The 27667-nt window shown below is 41.1% G+C and overlaps 1 protein-coding gene across 1 annotated transcript; it reads right to left on the reverse strand.

Moving 5' to 3' along the window:
- Nucleotides 1–406: 406 nt before the first annotated feature.
- Nucleotides 407–27653, reverse strand: dchs2 (dachsous cadherin-related 2). Its single transcript, XM_061056260.1, has 20 exons — nucleotides 25709–27653; nucleotides 22261–22452; nucleotides 21919–22150; nucleotides 19898–20134; nucleotides 16586–17614; nucleotides 16162–16349; nucleotides 15608–15707; nucleotides 15330–15499; nucleotides 13659–14502; nucleotides 12505–12744; nucleotides 10341–10475; nucleotides 9533–9742; nucleotides 7935–8795; nucleotides 6849–6962; nucleotides 5999–6210; nucleotides 5754–5905; nucleotides 4676–4806; nucleotides 4297–4583; nucleotides 4029–4170; nucleotides 407–3357 (listed from the first exon to the last, which is right to left on the reverse strand). The coding sequence occupies exons 1-20, from the start codon at nucleotides 27434–27436 to the stop codon at nucleotides 743–745; spliced, it is 9819 nt and encodes a 3272-aa protein (XP_060912243.1). The 5' UTR covers nucleotides 27437–27653; the 3' UTR covers nucleotides 407–742.
- Between the last annotated feature and the right edge of the window lie 14 nt (nucleotides 27654–27667).

Consider the following 27667-nt stretch of genomic DNA (forward strand, 5'->3'; position numbering starts at 1 on the left):
AACTTATATATATATATGCTATATATGCATGTCACTATCTGTAAATATTCGTGTATCATTACTAAGTACTAACCATATATTTTCCCTGGAGTTCATCAGCTCCCTTGTGTCTTAGGTTCCTCTTGAGTGTGCCTCAAATCAGCCTTTCATCTATTATCATTATTATAAATCTTCTCAGAGCTGCTCAACTTCAACTGCCATAGTTAACAAAGATTAAGGTTAGGTAATAATAAAGTCTAATGTCTAGACCTTCTCTTTTTGTAAAGTGTCTTGAGAGAGCATTTGTTATGAATTGGCGCTATACAAATAAAGATTTATTGATTGAATAAAACAATCAATAATTGTGGAATCTAACATCTGCTCTTATTCAAAGCACTACATTAGAAGTATAGAATGCAAGAATGACTTTAGGATTTTCCAGATATTAGTTTTATTAGATAAGTGAGTTAAGAAACAATTCAAATCTTGGTATGAAATGGCTACATCATGTTCAAATGGCAACTTTGCCGTGTATCTCCCCCTTGACACTAAACTCATAAAACCTATGAGTAAAATAAAAAAGCCCAGTACTTCACAGTTCTTTAGAAACAGTAATATATATGTAGCATTGATTTTTGTTATATATGAACTAGAATGTCATCAAACGTCCCATCACGTCCCTTAAAACGTGGCACATTGTTTTCCTGTATGATGATGTTTAATGGAATTGAATGTCACACAAACATTTGGATTAAGTGCATATCTACACCTGGATTTCTGCCTCCAACAGGCTTGCAGTAATAGGCCCTGAGTCAAGTCTGATACCCCCTATCCCAGTCTCAGAGACAACAGGTGAGGCACTGGGGGTCCTAACTGTAAGAGAAGAAAGTGATGGGGAGAAAGTAGGGGTCATCACTGAAGGGGTAAGTCCTGTGTTCCTTGCTAACGGTGAATATACACATTTGCGGTACGATGGCTTCCTTCTCAGGTGTGGCACATGCACTGGCTTTCGAGGCGGTACAGTTCTAATGCCAGGCTGAACCACTCCCGTTATGAGAGGGGGTGGGTACATGAGATAGCTTGTCTCCCCTGCTAACTCCTCTCGTCCCCCTTGAAGCTCCTCATCAGGGAGCATCCCGATATCGTCAAAGACTGAGGCCAGAGTCTGAAAGCGTGGCTCCCAGTCCAAAACATTGTCCCAGTTGTAGCTTCCTTGAAACTGCTCCTCAAGACAAAACAGCGATGAAAGAGAATCTGCAGAGGCTTGGGCACCTGAGAGGGGTGCGTACCCACTCATTCTCAAGCACTCCTGTATGTCCCTCTCTCGCAGTATAGCTGGAAGAAGTCCCTCACCTCCTCCCTCTTCTTTGAAGTGGTGGAGGCTTTCTGTGCTGGCCATCCCCGATACTAAACATTTATTGAGTGATAAAATATGCTCTGGTCCTACATCAATAGAGTGGCAAGAGATATTGTCCACAGCTGATGCAGCTGAGTTTTGTATCTTCATGATCTGGTTCCCTTCTAAAGACTCATCTCTTTTACAGCAGGGGTAAGCATTAATCCACTTTATCTCCTGGTCCTCAGCTGTCTCACCTTCTGCCGATCCACGGCCGCTGGAGTCAGACTGAATGTATTGATTTGAAACGTCTCTATTGGACACCAAGATGCTGGGCCGTTTCATCTCTGGCAGAGAGATCGGACTTTGCGTTCCACTATTTGATCCACAGAACGAGCCTGTGCCATGGTTTAAGTTTGCAGCAATGGCAGTGGCTTTTTTGACTGCCGCTTCCTTTAGCTTGTACCTTAGAACCAGGCACACAAATATAAGAAGGATGAGAAGGAACATTATAAGTGAGACACTCAAACTGAGCATGTGCACATCAAGAGGCATCCCAGTAAGTGCCACTGCTGAGCTTGAGACATTGACAAAAACCAGACAGTAGGTAGTCTTGGAGGCCAGTCTGGGGCTACTTGCAGACACAACCAGCTTCACCATGTCCTCATTAGCATAACTGCCTTGTCTGCGATCCACAGGGCCTGACACAAAGATGGCACCAATTGTTTTGTTTATTGAGAAAAACTGTGATGCTTTGACAAGGGAGTACTCCACCAGCCCATCAACCCCACCATCGTGGTCCATTGCCATCACATAACCGACTGTTTCTCCAGGCTTAGCATTCTCTGGTAGGAGGAAATGGTACTGATTTTGAGTAAAGACTGGACTGAACTCATCTACTCCCTTGATGCTCACATGTACTCTCACTGTAGCTGCTTTATCGCCTTTGTCCCTGGCCTCCACTACAAAACAGTACTCACTCTCTCGTTCATAATCAAAGGTCTGTCTGGTGTGAATGTCCCCAGTTAGGGAATCAATGGCAAAGGCCTCCTTCCTTTCTGGACTACCACTGCCATAGTCCATGAAGCAGGAGGACAAAATAGAGTAGGTGAGTTGTCCGTAGGAACCCAAGTCATTGTCAACAGCATGGACAGAACAGGTGTGGGTAAATGCTGGGAGGTTCTCCAGCACAGAACAGTTAACACTAGGGAACATGAAGTATGGACTGTTGTCATTTTCATCCAAAACTGTGATAAAGACCACTGTAAAAGCCACTTTACGTTCCTCAGAGGATTCACCACCATCAGATGCTCGGATGGTGAGGGTGTATTTTGAGTCTTCTTCATAGTCAAGAGTGTGGTTGACCACCAGAAGGCCAGACTGAGGGTCGACCCTTAGGTGACCTTTGCTGTTCCCTGAGATAATTTCATACCGCAACAGTCCGTTTATTCCCAGGTCTGGATCCTGAGCACTTACCTGAACCAGCCTGGTACCGACATGGCTGTTTTCACTCACCTGGGTATGGTATTCTGTGCTGACAAAGATGGGGGCATTGTCATTGCAGTCCGAAACAGTCACCATAACAACAGCAGAGCTGTTCAGTGGAGGTGTTCCTCGATCAGCTACACTAACTGTTAGTGAATAGCTCTCTGTCATCTCATGATCCAAAGGGTTACAGAGAACAACCTTTCCCACATTCCTCATGAGATTCTCTACCTGAGCCATTTTTACTTCCAGACAGAATCGCTTCTCCTCGTTACCCCTGACAATAGTGTAGTCCAAATGGGTATTTTCAGGGCTCCAGTCTTGGTCCTCTGCAGACAGGGTCAGTAATGTGGTGTCAGTAGGTGTGTCCTCTGGAACTGTGATTGTGTAGACATCTTGACGGAACAATGGTGCGTGGTCATTTGTGTCTGTAATGTGCAGATCTATGGAGGTAACCGCAGACTGCACAGGCTCCCCTTCGTCTTTAGCCTCAACCAGAAGATGGATCTGATTATTGTTTGTAATGGCCTTCAAAGGTTTATTGGTGAAAACAGACCCTGCAAAAAAAATTGTCAAGAGTAGTTAGTTTTGGATCCAATGATGAAAAGCAATGTGAATAGAGTTAATCCACCAATGACTCGGGAAATCAGGCAATTCTTTAAATTTAAAACAACACAATTAACTCATTAACTGCTGACAACTAATTCACAGCAGCTAACCTCTGTAAGCTAAATGACATTGCCGTTCCCTAGCCAACATTAACTCATCTTTGGATTTTACACCATTCCAATTGTAGCTTGTAGCACTATCAAATGGAAATGTTAGGTAGGTAATGGTGTTTAACCAACGAATGATAAAAAACTTATACAGAAATAATCACTATGTCTCTCTGATTGCCATCATCATACTTTCATACCCTGAAGTCCAAAAACGTTTAAAAGAAGTTGTGTGCAAGGCAATCCCGTCCATGTAAACAGGGCTCCAACAAAAATACAGCTGGCAGACTCATGCTTCTCATTCATTGTAGATAGTCATGACTCAGAGACATTTACATAGGACATACTTGATTTCTGCTTTATTTATGTGTAAAATGGTGCACATTCTTCCATTAACGTTTAAATCAGTTTCCCCTAATATATAGACACATCATTTGCTGGCTTGATGTTAACATGAGATTTATTTTAGAGCATTTCCAGTATGTCTCTTCCACCACTTAGGCTGTTCTTACCATTGTCTGGCTGGATGTAGAAGCCCTGTAAAGGAGATGACAGCAGTCTATAGGTGATCTTGCCATTGAGTCCAGAGTCTCTGTCGGTGGCAGACACTGACAAAACAAATGTGTCTGCTGAGACCAACTCTGACATCTCCACCTTAAAGAGGGAACAAGTCATTAGTCAGATAGCAACATGCATACACAGTTGTATACATTGCTTGGTGACCCCAGCCAGCTGGCCTTTTCCTTTATATCTACTGATATATATTTATATCAACAGTACCTGGTAGGAGACCTTGGTGAAGACTGGTGTGTTGTCGTTGACGTCAAGCACTTGAACCTTTAGCTCTCCGGTGGTCTGGTGGAGGGAGTCAGAGGCCCACACTGTCATTGTGTACTCTATCTGTTCCTCATAGTCCAGAGCTCGAGTCAGGGTAACCACGCCAGTGTATCGATCAATGGCAAAGGGAACATTGGTGCTACTGTTGTCTGAAAAGCTGTAGGTGATGGTGGAGCTCAGGTCCACGTCATTTGCAGTCACCTGGGTGACCATGTAACCTGCCGGAAGATCTGCAGTAGGAAAGTAGATGTCAAATAAATAACAATTAACAGGCACAGAATTTTGCAACCAGTTAGAGGGCTGTTGTGGGGATTGTTCTTACTCTCTTCTATAAGCACAGGCTTCATGGGGGGGATGGCAGGGCTGTTGTCATTAATATCCACCACTTGGACTCTGATTGTTGTGGAGCTGCTGAGTGGTGGGTTTCCCCTGTCTGTTGCCTGCAGAACCAGCCTATAATATAAAAGCAAACAAAAGTTTACGGATGGTGCATTTCTGAAATATACTGGGTTGGATCTGTAGATAGTTAAAGTAGTGACTCAATGATGGACTTCATAAAGGTTGTTGTACTTTTTGAGTCTTTCCTTAAAGTACTTATCCTCTGTTGGAGACTTAATGCTCATGATAGAAATTTGGTCAGCATGCAATAATTTGGATTCATATGTGGACAGACATATCTGGGGGCTATATCATCTGTGGCACTCAGTTATGTATAAGGTTTATTTTTTATATATGCAATTCTCTGTTGCACGATACCATTCCAGTGTGTGCACTTCTGCATGTTTTTCTGCATACATAAGACAGAACGTTCACTGCAGAGAGCGTGCACAGAGGAGTGCTATAAAACAAAATGAAACAAAATTAAACAAAAGCCTTCCTTCTCCCAGCCCTCCATTCCATTAAAATAATAATTTGAATCTTTTAAAAATTGCCCTGATGATAAACTTTGGAGTAGGTGCACTGTTGTGCGTCTTGTGTGTGTGAAACAAGCTCATTGGATGTGTGTTGTGAACCTGCCGATGTATGTCCATCCTTCTAATGGATCCTCTAAATAACAGTCACATACTACGCCACATACTTTAGACCAGGTTTAAGGTGGTCTAAAGCGCAGTTGTTTTCTGCAGCCTCATTACAGGAACATGCCAACTTTGGACAACTTTTAGGACAAACACACCCTGTCCACTTCCAGGAGTGCAATTTAATTTGGTATTTAAACAACATGTGCGCTGAGCCTTAAAATGACAATTGCATCAGGTGGATTATAAAGAAAGACACCTGTGCTGTGTGCCAGAACACTTCGTGTGGAGCGTGCATTAATGCTGCATATGTCTAGTTTTGTCTTTCCTACAATGTATTCTAGAAATAGTAAGGTAAAGCTTATATGCATGAGGTTGGCATACTTGTATGAGGGGATGATCTCACGGTCCAGTAAGACACTGGTAGCAAGAATCCCACGAACAGAGTCTAAGATGAATGCTCCATTTATGTTTCCATTCACGATGGAGTACTCAATCTGCCCGTTCCTCCCGCTGTCACCATCAGATGCAAATACCTGCAGAAAATATGGGAAAAAAAAAAATGGAAAAAAAATATCACAACAAACATATGATATGCCTGTAAAAGAAGGGTTAAATATGGTAACTACCTGCATGATGTAGGTGTTTTGCACCTGCCCCTCCCAGACAGCTGTTCTGTAGCTGCTGTGTTCAAAGACTGGTGCGTTGTCATTCACATCCAGCAGACTGATGGAGACTCTGCAGTGAGCCGTCTGCAGCCCGTTGTCAGCCAGCACCACCAGCTGGATTTGAGGGCTCACTTCAAAGTCCAGGGAGTTATCTTTCTGCACACGGATCTCACCTGCATTCGAAGAAAAAGCTGAGCTTCAACCCAAACAAACTTTTCCAATCACAGTGGAATTCTGTTCCATCTGCTTTTTCATTTTGGCTTGTTGATGCATCTTTTTAGGAGATCAGAGAAAAAAAGTAACCTTTTAAAACCTATTTCTGTCTGATTTCAGTTAAATATTTCAGTCTGATGGCGTGTACTTCTTTACTGTATACAGACATGAATCCAAAAAGGGTTGTTTTATTTGGAGCAGAATAAGATCTAATTAGTAAGGCAACAATCATAGATCTTCAGAAAATATTTGTATATAAACAACAAGATGAACCAGATAACTTGAGGGAGCATTTTGATGATATTTAACAGAGTCTCAAAATAGGCTGAAGAAGCTCTGATTGGTTAAACATAAACAATGGTTCAGGAGTAGAAATCAAAGCTTATTTTCTGGATGCTTTTGTGGAAAAATAAAATGCATGAGTGAATGAGATTTTGTGTAATTAGCATAGCTTAAATGATAAAAGCAGGCATGACATTCCTGCATGAATGCCAGCTGCTAATCATAACCAGTGACCTCCAGAAAAAAAAACTTTAGGATTACAGCAAGAAAAAGGAAGAAGCACTTATTTTAAATGTCATTGTTTTCAGTCTCTTACCAGTGTGACGGCTGATGGAGAAAATTAGATTTTCGTTGCCGCTAAATATAGAGTATGTAATCCTCTGTCTGCTGTTTTTTTGATCACTGGCCTCCACTTTAGTTATCCAAGTGCCTTGATAGGAAAGAAAACACATTAAAAGGTCAAGAGATTTCACTGTATTGTTTAGGACAATATTAATGAACATCAGAGAACTTCGGCCAAATATCAACCATTTATTTTATAGATTATTGGCATTATATTGCATAGACAAATAAAGGTACAATGTTGACATTATTTACTTTTTAAAAATGAGCTCTATAACTATTTATGTGCATGCTGCATTGTACAAAATACCTTTTATTTGCACTTATCTACACATGTTTGCTTATACCACACATAGTTTTACCATCATTACTGGCATTGTAGCCAGTTGTTTGCATTATCTGTTGTGTCCTTGTTATTATGCTTGTCTCTGTCTGTCTCTCTTTTAGCAAGACAACACAGTCACAGCAGAAAGCTGCTCAACATGAGTCTGGTTCTGCTCGAGCATTCTGCCTGTAGACAGGTTGTTTTCGTTTGTCACTGTTGCAAACATGCTTTGCTCCTGGTAGATTAATGTTGTATCTCTGTAAATAATTTAACAATATACCTGCTGTTTGAGTGTGTCGTTAGATATCATTTGTTATGAATTGGTGTTATACAAATAAAAACAGATTGATGTGTGGTGATATTCTCATTTCACAGATTCTGTAGGAAAATGGAGAAACTGTAGTGACTGGATTTTAGTTTGTAGTCTGAGTAGTATAGACCACTAGGTTCAGCGGGCATTAGCTGTATGAAGAAAAACAGTCTTTGTTGAGAGCACATGAGATGGAACACATCAGCCATAACCTACTCTTGCCTTTGTCTCTGTGTTCTGCATTTGGGTTCTTAAAACCAGCTCTCCCCAACACCGCTGGCTACACCAGGGATACCGAAAGGCTGGCTATCACTGCCAGAGACTTTAATGTTCTCGGACGATAGCCAATCGCTTTCAAGATTGCGCCTCTAGTGAGTCCAACATTTACTTTGTAATAGTTTCAGTGAAAGCAGAAAAAAACATACCGGCTCTGCTGTTCTCCTTGATAGTAGCATTGTAGACTTTGTTTGTGAACTGCAGTCCTTCGTGTTCTCCCTTCAGGTGGATGAAAAACAGGCATGTGGAGGTCAAAGCAGGTTGTCCTCTGTCTGAAAGCAGAATTTGCAGCTTCCCCCCGGAGAATCCTGCTCTGATTCGTCTCCTCAGTGAGATCTCTCCTGACTCGCTGTTGATGTCAAATAGATTCTCCTCATCTGACAACGTAAACCGAATTGTCCCATTATCACCCTGGTCACTGTCAGTTCCTGTCACTGTGGTAAGTATCTCATTAGGTAGAGTCCTCATAGAAACCCATGCACTGATCGGATTTTCATCACAGATTGGCACATTGTCATTCACGTCTTCGACCTGTATTGTCAATGTTGCCATAGAGCTCAGTGGCCCTTGGGTGCAGCCGTCAGTAGCCACAGCTCTGAGGGTGTACGATGCCCTGATCTCCCGGTCCAGAGACCTGGTGGTGCAGATCAACCCTGTTAGAGGATCTATGGAGAAGGCACCCTGGCTGTTGTCCTCCGTCAAAGAATACGTTATGTCCCCATTGGAGCCCTCATCTGGATCGAAGGCGTTAACCTGCAGCACCTCTGCTCCCGCAGGGAGGCCCTCGCTGATGGAGGCGTGGTAGCTTTTGAGGGTGAAGGAGGGGATGTTGTCGTTCTGGTCGAGCAGCAGCAGCTGGAGTTGGGTGGAGGAGCTGAGTGGTTTAGGGCCGTAGTCGCGGGCCTGGATTGTGAGTGTGTAATTTTGCCTCTCCTCTCGGTCAAGTAGTTGTGTGGTGCTGACAGCTCCTGTGTGGCTGTTGATGGTGAAGCGACCTCTGTAATCTGCTCCTGCCAAAAGTAAACAAAATAAAGACGAATTCCTGCTGCTTTGCTCATCACTTCTACACCTTTCCACCACTGGGAGCTTTCAACCACTTATGAAACGGTTTCAGTTTAACATCGATCCATCTACATGACTTACAGAAGCAAAATAAATCATCAGCTCAAAGTCTAACTGAATCCATTAAGTTATTTTTAATGCATGAGCACACTGTGCCAGGGTCGAATTCTGTCAAAGCTATTTGCAGCATGCAGACCGAAAGAGCCTCTGTTTACATTATTCCTGCTAAAGGATCTTAGTGAGTACTACTTTAGACAATTAAATGAAGAGAGCTTTCTATAGAGAATATTACACACACATATACAGGGCATCAGCAAAGAGAAGAGTTTTGTCCACAGCAGTTTGAATCAGCTTAAAACAACAAAGTTCCTTACAGCTACTTCAAATTTCTGTCTGTTCATGTCTGATTAAGGTCTAGGGCCAAAAAATGCTACATGTGGTGATAATTCCCATGAAATGTTAATTGGAGCAGCTTCTGGTGTGCAGACTTTGTCTCCCTCTTTGAAGACTCAAATCCCTATTTAAAAAATGTCACTTCATTTCCTCTCAATTTTTTTTCACAATATTCAAAGATCTAAGCAGTAACACTGGTGAGTGTGATGTTATTACTCATAGATAGAACATGGAAACTATAAAACGGCTATCTAAATAGCTTGTTATTCAGAGTACTACTCGTATTCTTTACCTATTATGGAGTAATGAATGGTTCCATTTTCTCCGTGGTCTGGATCAGAGGCCTGAGCGGTGTGGATGACCCCGGGGGGCAGGTTCTCCGGCAGGCTGATCTGGAAGGATGACTGCATGAACTCTGGAGGGTTGTCATTGTCATCCAGCACAGAGCACAGCACTGTGGCCGTACCCGACAGAGGCCGTGTGCTGCTGTCACGAGCCTGGACTGAAGACAAGACACAAAGGAAGTCACACTTAGTGCAGAAATTGTGGCATACAACTTTCACTGATATGTCCAATCTGATGCCAATCTCTGCTTGAACCAGCGCAAGGATTTCCATTTCATTAAGCAGTTTCATTTGAATTGTTTCATTTTTGGTAGACATAAAAGAGATTTATAGTTGTTTCATTGCTGGACTCATCTATCTTATCGATGCTTTCATTAAAAGGTGACGGCTCCACAAAAATCTAACTCATTAAACACTGTGAAATGTAGAGCCCATGTTTGTTTCCCATGAAGCCTTAAAATATTCACAAAAGTTTAATTATTCCTTCTAGCTAGAAAGATGTTTGCTTAATTCATGTAAGGCAGGGAGATTCTATACGAACATAAATAAATAATAACCTGTGGGAAACAGTGTTAGCCATAGTTTGACTTTATCTTAACAGAAGTTTGAAATGGGAGGAATTGGAATAACTTAAATAAAACCTGCACATTTGGAATAAGGGGTGTTTGTCAGAGTGTGTTTCAGAGCACTGTTTCTTTTCTCTGGAAGATCTCTTAAATGTTAATGTGTAAATGTAATCATGTGCTTATGTCTTACCTCTGAGGGTGAATTGTTGCTGCAGCTCTCGGTCCAGGTAGGAAGTGGTGGTGATCAGACCGGTGTATGGGTTGATGCTGAACAGCTCGTACCCGGGGCCGGGCAGCAAACTGTACCACACCACAGCATTCTCCTCTGAGGGAGAAACAACGGAGGTTAACAGAAATCATCTATTTTCTCTCTGACAGAATTGTCTGCTTTTATATGTCTCAAAGAGGAAACACTATTAAGTTCAGTGTGTTTCATAGCCAGCTAAAAACTCTGATCAAGAGCTTTAACATATTCTTTCAACAGTGATTTTGTAATATACATTATGGATTTAATTTATTGAGCCAAATGCGAAAAACTAAGTGAAACACAATAGTAACAGCACGTTTTCTGTCACACTTATTGTGGATCCCCACCCCGCTTGAAAACTGGATAGAGAGATCAACACAGGCACAGAATGATTGTCATCTTTGGGGGAACACTGGGAGTGAAAAATCTGCACAAACTCTAATAAAGTAAGATGGGTGGTGGGAGAGAGAGCTGAGCTGCTAGCCACAGGGATTCGAGAAGACGGATGAAAACACAGCACCTATTGGCACACATGGCTTGGATTATGGCAATCATCTGATCTGAAATGTCTGGGTGTCTGGGAGACCTTTCAGATCTCCCCAGAGGAGCTGTAGGCTTGCTGTTTTTGGACAATTCTCATCCCTGGGAATGTTGGTTCACATCTAAACCCCCTCCGTCTGTACAGATCCTGCTGCCACATGCCACACACACCCCGTCAGCGGTTTCAAAGGACTCGTACTTACAACTCAAAGAGGAGAAATGGGATCTAGGGAGGCCCTGAGCATGAAGTGTTAAAATAAATAGGACTGATGTGTAGAGTTGTGAATATGTTGAGGGGTCTGATGAATGAGATTAGCTTGATGTAAAGCAGATACAAAACATAAATGGAACAACACATGAGGAAAAAAAAGTGACAGGGGTTGGTTTCAAGCTGCTAATGGAGTGAAATAAAACAGATGAAAACCTTGATCCAATGCAGCGCTGAGGTTTGACCAAAGGAGGCAAAGTGAGGTGACGCTCAACTGTATTTTGTAGTGTGCTAATATGTGCTGATCGTGATAAAGTGAACTGTTGTACAGAGAAATGTTTTAGGGAGTAACCTCTTCAGTCAATGACCAACTACTACCTTTTCCTCTGTACATGGATGATTTTCACATCCTGTGGTCTTTCTCAGTGAATTGAGTTTTGAAACAGTTCAGTGACATCTTATTAAAAATAAAAAAAACCTCTTCACACTTAACCTTATGAACGGGAAAAATAGTTACAACTGACCCATGATGTTCTTGGAGGCAGACCATTGCTAGGGTTTATATCATTTATGTTAAAGTACTGTCTGTAAATGTATTTCATATTTCTGTTGTGACGTTTTTTCTCACAGGTTAAGAACATTTATTTATTTTTTCAAATGAGAGGTGACACTATGGATTCGTCAGTCCACAAAAATAATTATATCAGAAACCACTTTGTCAATTCTTTTTTTTTCTTGTTCCAGCTCCAGCTGTTCCCAATTTGAAAAGTTGTGGTCTTTATTTTGTGTTACAGGACAAATTCACATATGCCCTTAACATTCATTTTATGGACTATATTTTCTGTGATAAAAAGTAAGTTCTGGGTGTTTTCTCGAGACCTCAACTAATCTATCGTATTATCTAGAAATACATAGATTGTTTTCCTGTTTTAACAGTGTTTTTATTCTATTTTTTAGATCTACCTATTTTTCTTGTTATCTCAGAATAACAATGCTGATTTTCCTATGATGAGAGGTTAGTATATCTGATCAAACTGTGATAACAGCTTACTTTCTCATGATAATGGGATCATTCTTTGGCGAAACAAGAAAATAAAAAAACAGACTGGTCACTGTAACAGGCCAGGTTAGACATGCCATGCTGCTCTTGCTCATTCTAATGAGTATTTTAAGTCTATTTCTATATTTGTTTTGTGTTCTTGCTGCTCTTGGGATACAAGATAAAGGATGGAGTAGATAAAATGTATTAATTCAGGGTTTAGAACTATATGCCTTTTCTCCATTTAACATTTTTATATACTCAACAACTTTCTGACACATTATTGAAGTGAAATTGAGATGAGACCTAATTAATATTACCTGAATCATCATCAGTAGCTGAGACTCTGGTCACTGGTTCCCCAGGGTCTCTGTTCTCAGCCACGCTGGCATTGTAGACACTTTGACTAAAGACCGGGGTCTGGTCGTTCACGTCCAAGACCTCCACCGTCAAAGTCTGGGTGGAGGAGAGGACGGGCAGGCCATGGTCCACTGCACGCACAGTCAGATGGTGGAGACCTTGGGTTTCATAATCCAGGGGAGAAGAAAGAAACAGCAGGCCTGAAGAGGATGGAAGAGGATGAAAGTGATTAAGTTTTCAAGTTTTTTTCTTCTCCAGTTTTATGATTTAAAAATGGATGAAGAGAATTATTTTTCCAGGATAATCTTTCTCAGTTCTGTGAATATCAGGCAGAAATAAAAGGTTGGTCAGGTGAAAAAGTTGACACTTGACACCAGGTTCTCTATACTACTAAACATATTGATGTTTTCTTGTTAGTTTTAATTTCTCATGTAGTCTCAAATCAAAAATAAAATCTTAAATGTAACACTGCTGTCATGTCTTTCTTTTCTCTAGGAAACATTTGAAGCCAACACAAAGACAAAAGGCTTTTGTTTTAATTATTAACATAAGGTAGAGGTGCACTTCAGCCTCAGTCTCTTCAGCCTCTTGTGGCCAAAGATGAGAATTACAATAAAAACACAGAAAAATGACCCTCAAAACACTCTTTAAGCTGCAAAAGATGCTTTTGGTCCAGGTGTTTACACAGATGTTGAAAAAGTCACTAAAATGTATTTATATAAATAGATATATATCTATAGATACATAATGTACGTATGTATAAGTTTATTCTGGTATTATCAGGGATATACACAGGGGAGATAACTATTTAGATGGAGTAAAAAAAAATATGCTGGACTCAAATTATAATTAGGGTAAAATCAATATGAATATTGGAGAGTTACATTTTTTTAATTACAGTCGACACTCTATTTTTTTCAGGCACATAAGATAAACAAAGGTTTATCTATTAGGATCCTTTAAACCTCTATTTTTCTACGAGTTGACCTAACACTAATTACTGGACATTTTAAAGCTTTACAGCACATGAAAAAAAACAGCAGCAAGCCCAGTCTATTTATAATGTAGCTCTAGGCCTCTACAAATACTGGAAGTCATGAATTAGGAGCTGTACCAGTTTTCTCTTCTAGTGTGAAGAATCCTTTCTTGTTTCCAGCCAAGATGACATAGGAGGTGACCCCGTTCTCCCCTTGATCTCCATCTATGGCCACAAAATGATGCAGCAGACTCCCCACCTCTGCGTCCTCCATCACCTGCACTGTGTTCACTGACACAAACACCGGCCGGTTATCGTTCACATCCAGCAGAAAGACCTGAGCCGTCACTGACGTCTGCTTACGCTCCTCCTTCCTCTTTGCCTGGTCTGTGGCCTTCACAGTGAAGGTGTAGCTGGGGGTGGTCTCTCGATCTAAAGGTATTGTCACAGTCAGACTCCCAGTATATGGGTTGATCTGAAAGGGGAAGCGTGATGAGGAGTGGCTGAATTCAGAGTCAAGGTCTAGGGAGTAGCGGAGAGCGCTGTTAGGATATGTCCCGTCGGAGTCCCTGGCATGAAAAGCAAATGCCAGCGATCCGACCGCAGCGTCCTCTAACAGACCGAATGACACCAGCTTGTCGGGGAACCATGGTGTGTGGTCGTTCACGTCCTCCACTATCACATTCACCAGCACAGACACGTTCACTCCAGGAGCCAGTGTCATGTCTTCAGCTTGAACCAGGAGGAAGTACTGCCCTGCTGACTCGTAGTCCAGCGGCTGGTTGATGTAAATGTCACCAGTGGTGCTGTCAATACCAAAGTGAATGCTCCCATCACCCTCAGATATGGAATACTGGAGTCTGCCTTTATCTGAAACGCTGGCAGAGCCGACAACAGTCCCCGGCTCAGTGTCCTCTTTCACAGTTAAACGCCTCACAATTTGGTGTTCTGAAAGGCCATACAGAGCCTCCAATCCCTGAACCTGGAAGTGACATAAATACATTGAAATGTTGTTTGTTCTTCACTTTCTAAGTATGAAAAGTTTTAAAATCACAGCAGAATAAGAACAACTTGAGGTGAGGTGGTAGTTTCATGTGACTCCCCTTCAAGGGACAAAAAACAAAAAATCCCAAATGTGATGATTTGGATAAAAAAAACTATTTTCTTTGAAGAAAAATAATAAATGTCTATACCTGATGAAAACTTGTGTTTCTTTCCTGCAGAATCACAACACCGGCTTCTTATTAATGAGTATAATAAAAACCATACATGCCTGAGCTTCTTTGGGTCATTTCCTTTGGGATTTTATTCATATAGTGAATCATTATGGGGATAATGTGAATTCATTATTTTTATGTTTTTTTTTACATCTTTTTATGATGTATGTTATTTCCCAATAGGTGGATCTTGTAGTAAGATTGTTTTGTCAACTACACTTTTTAGGTTTAAATGTGTACTTAAAATCTCAACCCCAACTTAAAGTCCTATGTGCTTTTAAAGTTGTTAAAATATATTATTTTATTATCAACTTTTTTAGAGAGAAGAGAAGAGAATACTTCAAAGAGAGTAGGAGTTGTAAATGCAGAAAAAAAGCTTTCTGTGAACTCAATACAGAAATGGCAGAGTGGGAGAAATATGTAAAAAAAAAAACAGTTTGTTGGTTTGGCAAATTATATATGTCAGACTAATATAAATTAAAATAAATGTTTTGTCTACTTTTTATACTTAGCCATTGTCTTCTGCAGTAACTAACATGTCAAATGAAAAACAGGAGAAAAAACAATCATGGTTTAAATTGAAGAACTGTACCTGTACATGGATGACTGCAGTGTCTTCTTGAGGTGGGACTCCGCCGTCCCTGGCAGTTATTTTCAGAGTGTAGTAGGTTTCAGCTCCGTGTGTGAAACCTTCTGTTGTCCTGATGTCTCCATTTTCACTGTCGATCTCAAAGTGTCCAACACCTTCATCCTCTAAACCAACTGAGAGAGAGACAAGAGAACTCATATAAGAAGGCACATGATGTAGCAGTAAAAGTACAGGTACAGGTATGGAAATAAAAAAACAACAACATAATGTTCATCTGTCACCTGTGTGCAGCGAGAAGGTGACGCTTCCATTTTCTCCTGCATCAAAGTCTTTGGCAAACATGTTTGTCACCAAGGATCCTGCAGGTAGACCTGCCCATATCTGCAATTCAGAGAGTAACATGTACATAGTAAATTACAATAAATAGAACTAAAAATTACACACTTATTTATGAAGTATTTCCTGCAGGGGAGGAGAATTAAAAATAAATAAATAGCTACATTCAAAATTAAAAGATATTTCACTCTTACATTGTTGAAAAATACTCAAATCAAAAGTGAGTAAGAGGGTAATAGAACACTGGAAAAGTAGAATTGGGGTCGCTTAAATAGCTGTTACAGTGTTTTCCATTGTTACGCAAGGCAGGTTTATTTATTTACATCATTTCCGGCAAGGCAATTCATAGTGCTTTATTGTAAATGCCTGAATTACATTTCAACAGAGCTTTGATCTATCAGGAAATCTCTCTTACCGTGATTAAAAAATCTGACTCTCAAGTTTCCAGGGACAAACATACTTTTGTCAAACAAGATACTGATTATTTCATTATGGTTACCTGAACGTTGAGCTCCTTGCTGGCAGGCAGGTGCGTAAACTGAGGAGCGTTGTCATTGATGTCGGTGACCAGGATGTGAACGGAGGCAGTGGCGTTGAGACGAGGGTGTCCCTGATCTGTCACCATCACCTTCAGACTGTGCTGGCCGTGCTGCTCCCGGTCTAGAGCCACCCAGTTTATGATCTCACCTGGAAGAAAATGAAAGGTGAGGAATCATGCCTCAGCAAAATAGAGCCTCAAGGTGGTGTTATATCCAAAATAAAATCTGATGTCCATATTCTCAACTATCAAGTTACCATCATATCTTAAAGACCTGTTGTCACCAAGTAGCCTAGCCATGGTGATTTATTGTTGGGTAGCTGCAGAATAAATGAAACTTTATTGATTGACTTGTCGAATGTAATGTGTCAAACATTTGTATTACCTGTTTTTGCATTGATTCGAAAGAACTTCCCATCTGAGAGCAGTAGGAAGGATAATTGTGCATTTTTCCCAGAATCTTTGTCCACAGCTTTCACTGTTCCCACCAGGCCTTCAGGCGACGCCCCCTCTGACACTGTGAAGTAGTACACCTCCCTGCTGAAAACGGGGGCGTTGTCGTTGACGTCCAGCACCAGCACTGTCACCGTGGCTGTCGCTGTCATGTTTGCCAGCGACGCCTCCCTGGATGTCGCCAACACTCGAAAGCGAAACACAGATTCTGTCTCGTAATCGAGGCTTTCAGAGAGATACAGCCACCCAGTCTTTGGGTGAACCCGAAACGGAGCAGGAGGAAATCCGGCGTCTCCCTCCATGGAATACGTGATTCCTGAGTTTGGCATATGAGCCCCCCGGCTCTTATGGGCCCTCACCTGGATGACCCTGGAATGTTTCCTGTAGCCCTCACCGATCTCCACCTGATAGACCAACGTCTCAAAGGCGAGGTTGTGTTCATTTGCAGTGCGGTCAACATTGACAGTGAGGGTCAGTGTGGAGCTGAGAGAAGGTTCTCCTTCATCTTTAGCCAGGATTTCAAGGCTATAGCTCTGCTGATGATCCACCTGTAAACGCTGATTTAGTGTCACTGTGCCCAGGTTTCTATCAATGTCGAACAAACCATTTCTGCTGCTTCTCAGGTAATACTGCACCCTCCCGTTTGCTCCGCTGTCGTCGTCGTGTGCATGAGCGATGAACAGCACGGTCCCTGGGAGTGTGTTTTGAGACAACGTGATGGTGTCTCTGACTTCGGGGAACACAGGAGCGTTGTCATTGATGTCAGTGATAGTTATGTTGACCTGCGTGGTGCTGTAAACTGGAGAGGAGTCAGTGTAGGACTGAAGAACCAGCAGGACGTACGGCTGAGACTCGTGGTCCAGAGGTTTGATGTTGCTGATCAGGCCGGACTTTGGATGGACAAAAAACAAACCCTGAGGGTCTCCGGAGGAGATTCTGTACGACACTGAGTCCATGGAGTCTGTGAAATTGTATTAAGAAATGGAGAATGAAACATTAAAGAGTTGGTCTCCAAAAATTCACATTAAAGTCACTTCATTAGCTTCAATGGTTGTATTTAGAAGTACAAATAGTTTAGTTTAACTTGAAAACAATCATGTGAATAGAAACTGTTTGTTGTGCTCACAGCTGTAAAAAAAAAAAACACCAGAGAGAGTTGCTGTGTCTCTGTCTGAAAGTCTTAAATTCAATCCAAAATACATATTCTGATCTATAGAAAACTGCTTTAAAAATTACATACTTATTGTTTTGAGACTATTGAGAACTGCAAAAAGTGAAACAATATATATATTTTTAAATAAGACAATTGTGGACATTGCTAAACAAATATATTTTTTTAAATCCGAACCTCACTGTACGTCAATCATGAACAGATTTAGTCACTTTTCCAGAGTGAACATGCTGTTCACCAAAGCTTCTTAGAATCAATACATTTTGAAAAAGCAGTTATTGTTTTCTTAACAATGTTTGGAGTTTTAAAATAATGTCATCTCTTGTTTCTGTGAGTATCACAAAAAAAGCTTCCATTCACCTCCATCTTTGGAAGAAAAAAATTCAGCAACTGATATCCAAAATGTGAAACTATCTGTGGTGCTGGACACCTCAAGAGGTCAAATACTTTTTATACAGTTGAACTAAGAGATTCTGTACAAAACATAAAAAACGGAAAAGCATCTGAAAAGTTATGAGGGAGATGAAGAAGAAAATCTAAATCAATGAAAAAAGGGGGAAAAAGAAAAAGACACACACACACACACACACACACACACACACACACACACACACACACACACACACACACACACACACACACACACACACACACACACACACACACACACACACACAGGGCTTCATTAAGTAATTAGAGTAACAGGCAGAAGATCTCATTATTCCCTTCTTACAGTACTTACAGAGCAGTGACACAAGCAGAGAGCTTAACGCTGCCCGACCCCCAACAAACACACCCAACTCTGTTGTTTGTCCTGGAACTTTGCTAATCTGCTAATTGACTAAACCTGAAATGACTGTCTTGTTCAGAACAGTGGTTCAGCTGTTAGAGGGGGCAGAGGGGTCAGAGGCATGTATCATGTGGACTATGAGGGGATAATCCTAGAACACAAGGGCGTTAAAAAAAAACCTCCCAAGAGAGAGAAGAGTCTAGTCTATGTGTAATGAAAACAAAATATACTGAGTACTAGACACACTATTTTATATACTTACAATTTTACATGTATTGATATTTCTACAAAATATCTTGAATGTAACAACGTTTAACAAACTCTCAATGGCCATCATAAAATAAATATTTATAATTATCACTGTCCAACAGTCCATTTATGTTCATGACAGTGCGATCTTTGACTTCTTTCTCTGATGATGACAATACATTTTACAATGGTTTCCATCCTTTTTCAAGTGTACATGTGGCTTAGGAGGATTAAAGTTTGAAATGCAATACCTCTTTATGTCTAGAAGGAGATTTACACAATGACCACTCAATTCACCTACCAGAATAAATCCTGCTTAATGCTGCATTTCTGCAGTGTGCAGAGTCAGAAAAATAATTATATTTCCTACATCTGCTTATTTACAGCTGTTTACAGCACAAAACATGAATCATTTGACCTGCTTTCCTTTGGACTGTGAAAGGGTTAACCAGCACACAGAGAGTGATTACACTGCGTCTTGATCCCATTTGAGTAAATTTAAAACAAATTAATCTGGCATGCTTCAGAAATCCCTCTCAATGAATTAAACAGTGCACTAAATTCACCTTATGCTATTTTTCCTGAATGTTGTAATGGTGTAAGTTCTGTGGCTAGAACTAAACTGCTACTTTCTTTACTTTGGCTACATGTCTGCAGTTTGGACAAATAAAGTACCCAAGACCCTCAGTGCCATAATTTGTATCATAATTGAAACCCTTTGCTCTGAGTCATAACCTAATACATCCTATTTACATCCCCCAAAGCCTCCAAATGAGGATATCGATAGTGAATTTGATGGGGGTGAATAGAGATTATTAGAGGGCTGCCATTCAGAAATCTATAAAATGTCTGTTATTCAGACAGAGAAGGCAACTATGAAGCAATATTTAGTGTCAATTGTTCTCTTGTGGTCTGTTTAATATAGTACATGGTACAGATATGAAGAAACTTCATCACTCCCTAGAAAATTGTGCCCTGTCTCTTTTCCAGCTGTCCTGAGATTATCGGGCGAGGACGCTGCCACATACACCCACCTGCTGGGTTTACAGCCTCCACGGCCCCCACAGAGGTCCATGGCGGAGCGTCCTCAGACACCGTGAAGGAGTAACGTGACCTCTGGAACATAGCTGGAGCCTGAGTGCTGCGTAAAACGTTGATGGTGACCTCTGCAGGCTGGACAGAGGTCAAACCCTCGCCATCCTGGGCTGTTATTGAGAGCTTCACACTGGCTGCACCCAGGTGGGTCAGAGAGGAGGTCAGGTAGAGCATTCCTGCAGGGACAGAGACACAGGAAGGGTTTTATTCTGTGAGTTTTTAAGATTAAGGTTTTACAACAATTCCAATAATTAAGTTTAATTTTTGTAGCCAACTAACTTTTCTTCAGTTATCATTCTTTAATTAGTAAACAAAAATATTTTCTGGGTCTGTTGACAATTAACCAATCCCTAAAGCCTGCGCACTGAACGCTCACAGACTTTAATGTCGTCCGGCGCTCAGTACGTGAGTATGTGAGTGTGTGTGTGTGTGTGTGTGTGTGACGGCTTGTGATGGAATATTATCAAAGAATAGGACACACTTTTGTGATTGAACACAATGCCTGGAAACAAGATGCTATATGATTAAGGAAAACTATCCCATTACTGTGTCATATGGACTAAGGCAAACTATCAAAAAGTAAATAAAACTAAAAATGAATAAATAAAAAATAACTACAGAAGTAATAATCATGTTGTCACTTACAGATAAACTTATTTGAGGTTTTCCTTCAATGTTTGTTTTGTTTGCATTGGAGTTTTTATATTCAAACTTTATTGAATACTACTTTAAAACATGAATATTTGTTATATTTAATGGGCAGCTGGACAATCCCGTCCATTACATCACCAAGGTGGCAATGAACTCTGGGTTAATCTTACAGAAAGACTAAATGACTAACCGGTCAATTGAAAACAAAAGACTCTCAAGATTCATCCACTGAATGGATCAATAATAAAAGTGATTGTTAGTTGCAGCAATAGGCCATAAGGGCCTTACTAGGTCTGGAGCAAAAAAAACAAAACAACAAATAAATTGTAAACAACAAACAAACAAAAGGAGCCAAAGTAAAAGTAAATACTTAATTAAAGTGTGAAAAAATAAACTATATTCCTACGTCTTTGGAAGTAAAATTTGCAATATGCTGATTTGGCAATAACCTCATCTGCATTATTCAGCATTTTGTTTACTGCAAAGAGAAACCACGGCGTGATGGTAAGTGGGTCAGGAACTCCACTAACTTTGTCACCTAGATTTACCCTTCAATCCCATCTAAGCATCGACCCAAATTCTGCAACCAACAATCACTGCTGCTGCTCACACTGTGTTTTCTCTGGAAAATCATGCATGTCCACCAAGACGTGATTCCAATACTTCTGTTATACATATATATATATATATAAAAAAGGCTAATTGTTAATATTTAAAATATTATGAAGTAATGCATAGTGGCAGAATGCGGATCTTATCTCTTATTGAACCACATAGGGGATATAAAGCTTTTGGCTTTGCGCAGCACCCCTGCCGAGAGCTGACACCGGTAATCATCTCATGTGGACTTAAACAGAGTAAGAAGTTGTTTATCTCGGAACATTCGGGCTGCGAGTCACACAAGTCAATTAAAGACGAGCAAGTGTGACGTGTCACTGAAGCTGGACACAACACGAAAACAAAAACTGTTCCAAATTTCCATTCATATGCAGCCATCAACTTAAAATGCAATATTTGTGAGATTGTTTTGCTCATTTATATTCATAGCATAAACAGTGATTTGATCACGAGAGGCTTGTTGGCTGGTGAGACAATTTAAAAATGTGAAATGAATAGCAAAACTAAATCTTAAATATCCACTTTTTTTTCTTGTCATTCACTTAACCTTTTTTGTTTTGTGAAATATTTTCTAGTTTTGATGTGTGTTAAAGATTCATCAAATGTTGTTTTGAATTGCCCACATAGGCCACCATAGGGATTAATAAAGCATAAAGGGGCTACAGTTTCTGTGTTTTCTCATGTCACCCACCTGTGTGTTTATCCAGTGCAAACAAACTGGACATGTCACCAGGTAGGATGCTGTAGGTGACGTGTCCAAAGCGTCCAGAGTCTTGGTCAGTTGCGATGACGTTGAGAATTTCTGTGCTGGGCTGCGTGTGGCTGCTGATGCTCATGGTGTACTTGTCAGGGTCAAACACTGGAGTGTTATCATTCAGGTCTGCTACCTCAATGTGCACGTAGGTTTGAGCGCTCAGGCCTCCCTGATGTTTGAAAAGGAAAAAAAAGAGAAGTAAATTGAGCATTGGAATAAACAGCTGCAGTCGGCTTCAAAAATACTTCAGAACTAATTATTCATCAATGAAGCACCGACCGGATCTTCAGCTTTGATCAGGATGTCGTGGACCGTCTGTCCCGAGTCTCGATCGATATCCTGGGACACACACAGCTCTCCGGTGTCTTGGTGGATTTTGAAGAGAGGATGTTTGTCCTGCTTGTCAAAGCCATCAGACAGAGAGTAAAGCAGCGAGCCGAACTCACGACTGTCTGCATCTGTGGCAACAACCTCCGGAGATAAAATATAAAGTTTAAGCTCTCAAATAAAGGATGCAAAAAGAAAAAGGAAAAAAAGTGAGTTGGGGTTTATCACACCCAACTGCTACAAGTCACAGACATTAATAGATGACAATCTTGCACAAAGTTTGACTTGATGGCTATCCTTTGTAATATGTGAACTCTCTTTGAAGAGAAGGCTGTCATCTGCTGAAAGTATGTCCTAAATTTTACCCACTTTTTTTCTGTATACAAGCAAATACATGTGCATTTATTTTCCCTGCTGATGCCCTTACTCTACATAAGGTTCCTGTGAGGAGCTTTAAGCTGGATATGAAAAGACTGAAAAAGACTGAAATGAATATTTATGCTTCTGTGTGAGCTTCAAAAGTGGACAAGAACATCAGCATATCCACTGACTATTCCTGTATGATACATTTTAATGTCTGAAACTGCTGCTGTGGGGGAGGTGTGAGTCCAAATGATTTATAGCATGTGACATTTACCACTGCAAAAATTCTCAACAATTGATACATTTGACTGTTAAAATAAAGTAGGAGGAGATTTGTTTGGTAAAAAAACCCACTAAATACACATGTATGGACAAGATCAACGTACCACTTTGTGCACAGGGGGCGCCACAATAGGCCCAAAGCAAACGTTCCTCCCAGGACTTCTTTAAATGTAGATTTTTTTCCCCTTATTAACCAACAGTTCCTGCATTTAGCTCCTACATGTATTACCACACATATTTATCCCACATCAGCACAGCATGCCCTGTCAACTGTATCTACACACTTACTTTGTTTTCACTTTTGTTATCTTTAGCTTTACAAAAATAATAAATGAAGACTATAACAATAATGTGCTTCTAAGGTGCAAAAGTTAAGTGAGGTAAAATGATATCAAGGAAATAGCCAATAATGACACTAACAGGCTACTGACTAGTGTTTCATATATTAATATACACAGATGTTGTTCAGCCCTTGTAGCTACTAATCAGACATGAACTGTCATGTTCCACTGTAGTCTGTGCCACCTGTCATGGACCAATGTTACGTTTTAACCCCTGTAGTAGCCATGAATCATTATACTTGTCTTGTTCTGCCAGAGAAGATCAACATAATAAAAGCATAAAAAATCCCCACAATCAAAGAGCGGAGAGTTTAACTGTCGGGGCCAAACTGCCAGGTAAAGACACACCTCATATCAGACAAAGCTCCTTTCATGTGTGATTGTGCCCATAACAAGATCTTACAGATAGAACTCTCACTCTCCAGCCATAAACAGGATATCATCACTGCCTTTATGAACTCTGATCTGAGGAAACTTTTAGCGACATGGGTCAAGGTCCGGTTAGATTTGGAACATGGCCAGACAGTTTTCAAACTGACTTTACATCCAGGAACATCCATACTATGTGGTTTGGCAGATTTCTATGCTTTAAAGAAGTACATCTATTTTTTTTTATGTCTGTTGGATTTTAGCACTGTTTATAAGATTCTTAGCTGATCTAATGAAAGTTGTCATTAACATGAACCTGTGTCTTCTTATTTTCATTTTAACTTTGAAGAATAAACAATGGACAAAGTTCATTATCTTGTCGTGCAGCTGCCAAAACAATCTACAGCTTCTGTTTTTTTTTCTTCTAATATCTGTATGAAATGATTTGAATGATTTGAATGAATGAATCATATCATCCAACCATTCAATATAATGACAACAACTAAACAAACCTTAGTAAAATGAACGCCGTATAAAACCGGCCCCTATCTCTTGATGTCATTTTTGTTGGTTACACTCAGCGATAGAAATAAATGTGCATTGCATAAAGGAGTTATTTACCATCTGATGGGCTGGGACCAGTGAATCTGGAAAGATTTTATGAACATCATAAGTTCTACATCAAAGAGGAGCGCACACACTGTAAAACCCTTGTTTCGCTGCACTTCTTTTCATACAGTTTATGTGCTTTTTGTAGCTTTGTTGTGCTTATGTCAGATACGTATCAGTTTCCTTTTCAAATAAAATACATCCTCATATTTTTCAACATTTTAAGAATTTTTTATGCTGAAATGCTAAACATTCTTCTCTTGTGCAGTTTGATATTATTGGTAATGGTTCATTTTTGCATTCCTGACTGTTGGTAAATTGTCAAGTCTTTTTGTTTCAGATACACACTGTCACTTAAAATATGAAACCAAACCAAAAACCAGTGAAACGTGTGTTTTCAGAGCATCGCCTTCTCCAAATCAATTCTCTCATATTAGCATAGTTGTGAAGTTTAAGTTTGTCATACTCTAAAGGTATTTTGTTTGGTATAAAGATGACTTCAAGTCAAGGTCTTAGTGTAAGAGCAGTGAAAAACATGCTTTGGTTATATCATTTTAGGCCTTATCTGAACTGTATTTCTTTCTAAATATCTTTTATATTTGGCCGCTGTTGGTTAATGCTAAATAAGGCGACTTCTGTAATGGCATTTCAGCTTGTGTCAGTTTGGTACCAGGCATCACATCTGTCACACTGAAGCTACAGTGCTGAACTGGGAATAGTATTTGTCTTGTGTGTGTTTAGGAAGAACACTGATTTCTTTGTGCCAACAGACTGAGGGCTACGTTTGTCTTAAGAGACGTAAGAAAGAGACTGCAAAACAAAGAGCATATGATGCTGAACATTCGGACTGCAGACTTGTGAAACTGCTCTGATTTAACACACATCTCCTGACCACTTTAGAGGAAAAATCTAGTATATATAACTCCATGAATTCTCATGCTTAAAGTAACTATTTGCTGGACAGTGTTGCTGAGGGCCATTCTTAAGATTCTAGCCATATACAGCAACTCATAAATGTCCCTATAAATATGGTAAATAATCATGAGGGATTTTGTATGATTTTTTTTTTTACACTATTGAAATTTCTAAAAGCCCAATGTTCCATCCCATTTCCCTCAATAGTAATGATTTTTGGCAAGCACAATGTTGTGGTTCCTCTGAATTATACACAGAACTCCCTGCAATTCTGAAACATTTTCATAGGAAGTATTTTTAAAAGGCCCAATTAAAGGTGCATACAATATGTCATGATGTTCACCGAAAGTAAGCTATGATATGAATATCAAGGGCTGTTTTTGGTTTACAGCAAAACTTTGCGGGACAAGTCTCTCCTAAGTTGTACATTTAAACAAAGTTTTTGCAGAGAAAGCCTCCCCTAAGTGTAACTTAAAAGTTTTTTTTTGTACTTCGAGCTAGTGGAATATTTTTGAACATACTTGTAGAAAGCAGCTCCCAATGTCGCTGTGCTCTGGAATGGAAACGTTGTACAGCTGCTGCTGGAACACTGGCTCGTTGTCATTGACGTCCTCCACCTGCACTGTAACTGTGGTCGTAGAAGACAGCGCCGGCTCCCCTCCATCAACCGCCACCACTAGGAACCATATCTCTGCCTGTGTCTCTCTGTCTAGAGCCGCAGCTGTCGTAACAAGGCCCGACTCGGGGTCGATGCTGATCAGGCGGTCCTGGCTGGACTTGAGAATGGAGTATCTGACCTCTGCGTTGAGGCCCTCGTCTGCATCTCTGGCCTGCATCTGGATGATCGAGCTCCCCAGAGAAGCGTCCTCTGGGATACGGACAGTGTAAACATTCTTATCGAAATCTGGATGGCAGTCGTTGGTGTCGACCACCTTTAGGAGAAAGACCATCTCGCTGCTTAGAGATGGACTCCCAACATCTGATGCGTGCACCTTGAGCTCATACAGTTCCTTCTCTTCCCTGTCCAGCTCTGCGGTGACACACAAAGCGTAGAGAAAATCATCTGTCTGCTTCAAGGTAAACTTCCCATCACCTCCCTCCAGAGTCACAATGACCTTCTCCTCCTCAAAGTCTGGGTCTGACACAGAAATCCGAGCCACATAGTCCCCAATCGCTGCTGCCTCTGACACCACAGACTCCCCTGTCTCACTGAGAAACAGCACGTTGATGATTGGGCTGTTATCATTGATGTTAAGCACCTTCACCCCCACAAAAGTGCTGCTGTACTCAGGCTGAGCCCCGTTGTCTTTCGCGCTGATGATCAACTCATGGAACGAATGGGTCTCGTAATCGAGCGGCTTGTTCAGATACACCAACCCGCTGGTTGCGTTGATGGAGAACACCTCATTAGGGTCACTCTGTCGCCTGTTGATCTCGTAAGTTATCCTTGAGTTCTCGCCCAGATCGAGGTCGGTGGCTTGAACCTGACACACTGCAGACATCACTGGAGCATTTTCAGGAAGAGAGGCGTGATATTCAGTCTGGTTGAACACAGGAGGGTTGTCGTTCTCATCCAGAACTTTGATGTTTACCTGGAGAACCCCCGTCCTGGCTGGGATGCCGCCATCGAAAGCCTCAAGGACGAGTGTGTATGAGTCTTTTGTTTCTCTGTCTAGTTTCCTTGAGAGGATGAGATCCAGGCTTTCAGATCCATAGCGATACTCCAATTGGAACAACTCCCCCATCTCGCTCTCCACGATCCTGTATCCCTGGGTACCAAGCTCCCCCTCGTCCTCATCTTTGGCACCATCCAGCTGAAATCGACTCCCTAGAGGGCTCAGCTCTGATATTTCCAAGTAAACATCCTCGGAGGCAAATACAGGTGAGTGGTCATTCACATCTTTCACCTCGATTCTCACTTTTATCATCTCTCCTGTAAGAGTGGCTGCCACAAACTCGTACCTATCTCTGCTCTCTCTGTCCAGGACCACGGCTGTAGAGATGATCCCCGTGTCTGCATCTATCTCCAAATCTCTGAACACGTAAGAGTCTCTGCTCTCTGAGATGAAGAATCCGGTGCTTGGCCTGCTTAACCCCGCTCCCAGATCCCCAACAATAGTTCGAGCGGGCAGGCCCTCCTTCACGGAGAGCGTCAGGTTGAACACCTGTCCCAGGGTCTGGGCGCAAAGGAGGGACAGGACGAGCGTTTGGCGTAGCACATCTTTGCGACCCATACCTCCTTTACTCATGGCTTTGAGATAAGCCCACTTGTTTCAGATTCGAAGTCAGGCACCACATTTCCTCGCCAAATCACACTCCTCGATAACATTTAAGAGGACTTTTCCAGACAAGGGAAGGTAACCAAACCTTACTTTTTCGCGCGCAGGAAAGCAGCCAGCAGTCTTTCTCCATCACTGTTTCCAGCAGCTTGTGGCGTGATTTTGGAGAGTAGAAATCCACACATGGAGGAGCGTAAATCC

This window comes from Labrus mixtus, chromosome 2 (assembly GCF_963584025.1).
Source record: "Labrus mixtus chromosome 2, fLabMix1.1, whole genome shotgun sequence".
NCBI lineage: Eukaryota > Metazoa > Chordata > Actinopteri > Labriformes > Labridae > Labrus > Labrus mixtus.

Excerpts from the sequence above, each read along its gene's own strand:
- dchs2 (XM_061056260.1), bottom strand. The coding sequence starts at position 27,436 with ATGAGTAAAGGAGGTATGGGTCGCAAAGATGTGCTACGCCAAACGCTC. Across the intron at positions 22,151-22,260 it reads TGATCAAAGCTGAAGATCCG|GGAGGCCTGAGCGCTCAAAC; the intron begins GTCGGTGCTTCA and ends TTCAAACATCAG. Across the intron at positions 4,807-5,753 it reads GAGATCATCCCCTCATACAA|GCTGGTTCTGCAGGCAACAG; the intron begins GTATGCCAACCT and ends TTTATATTATAG.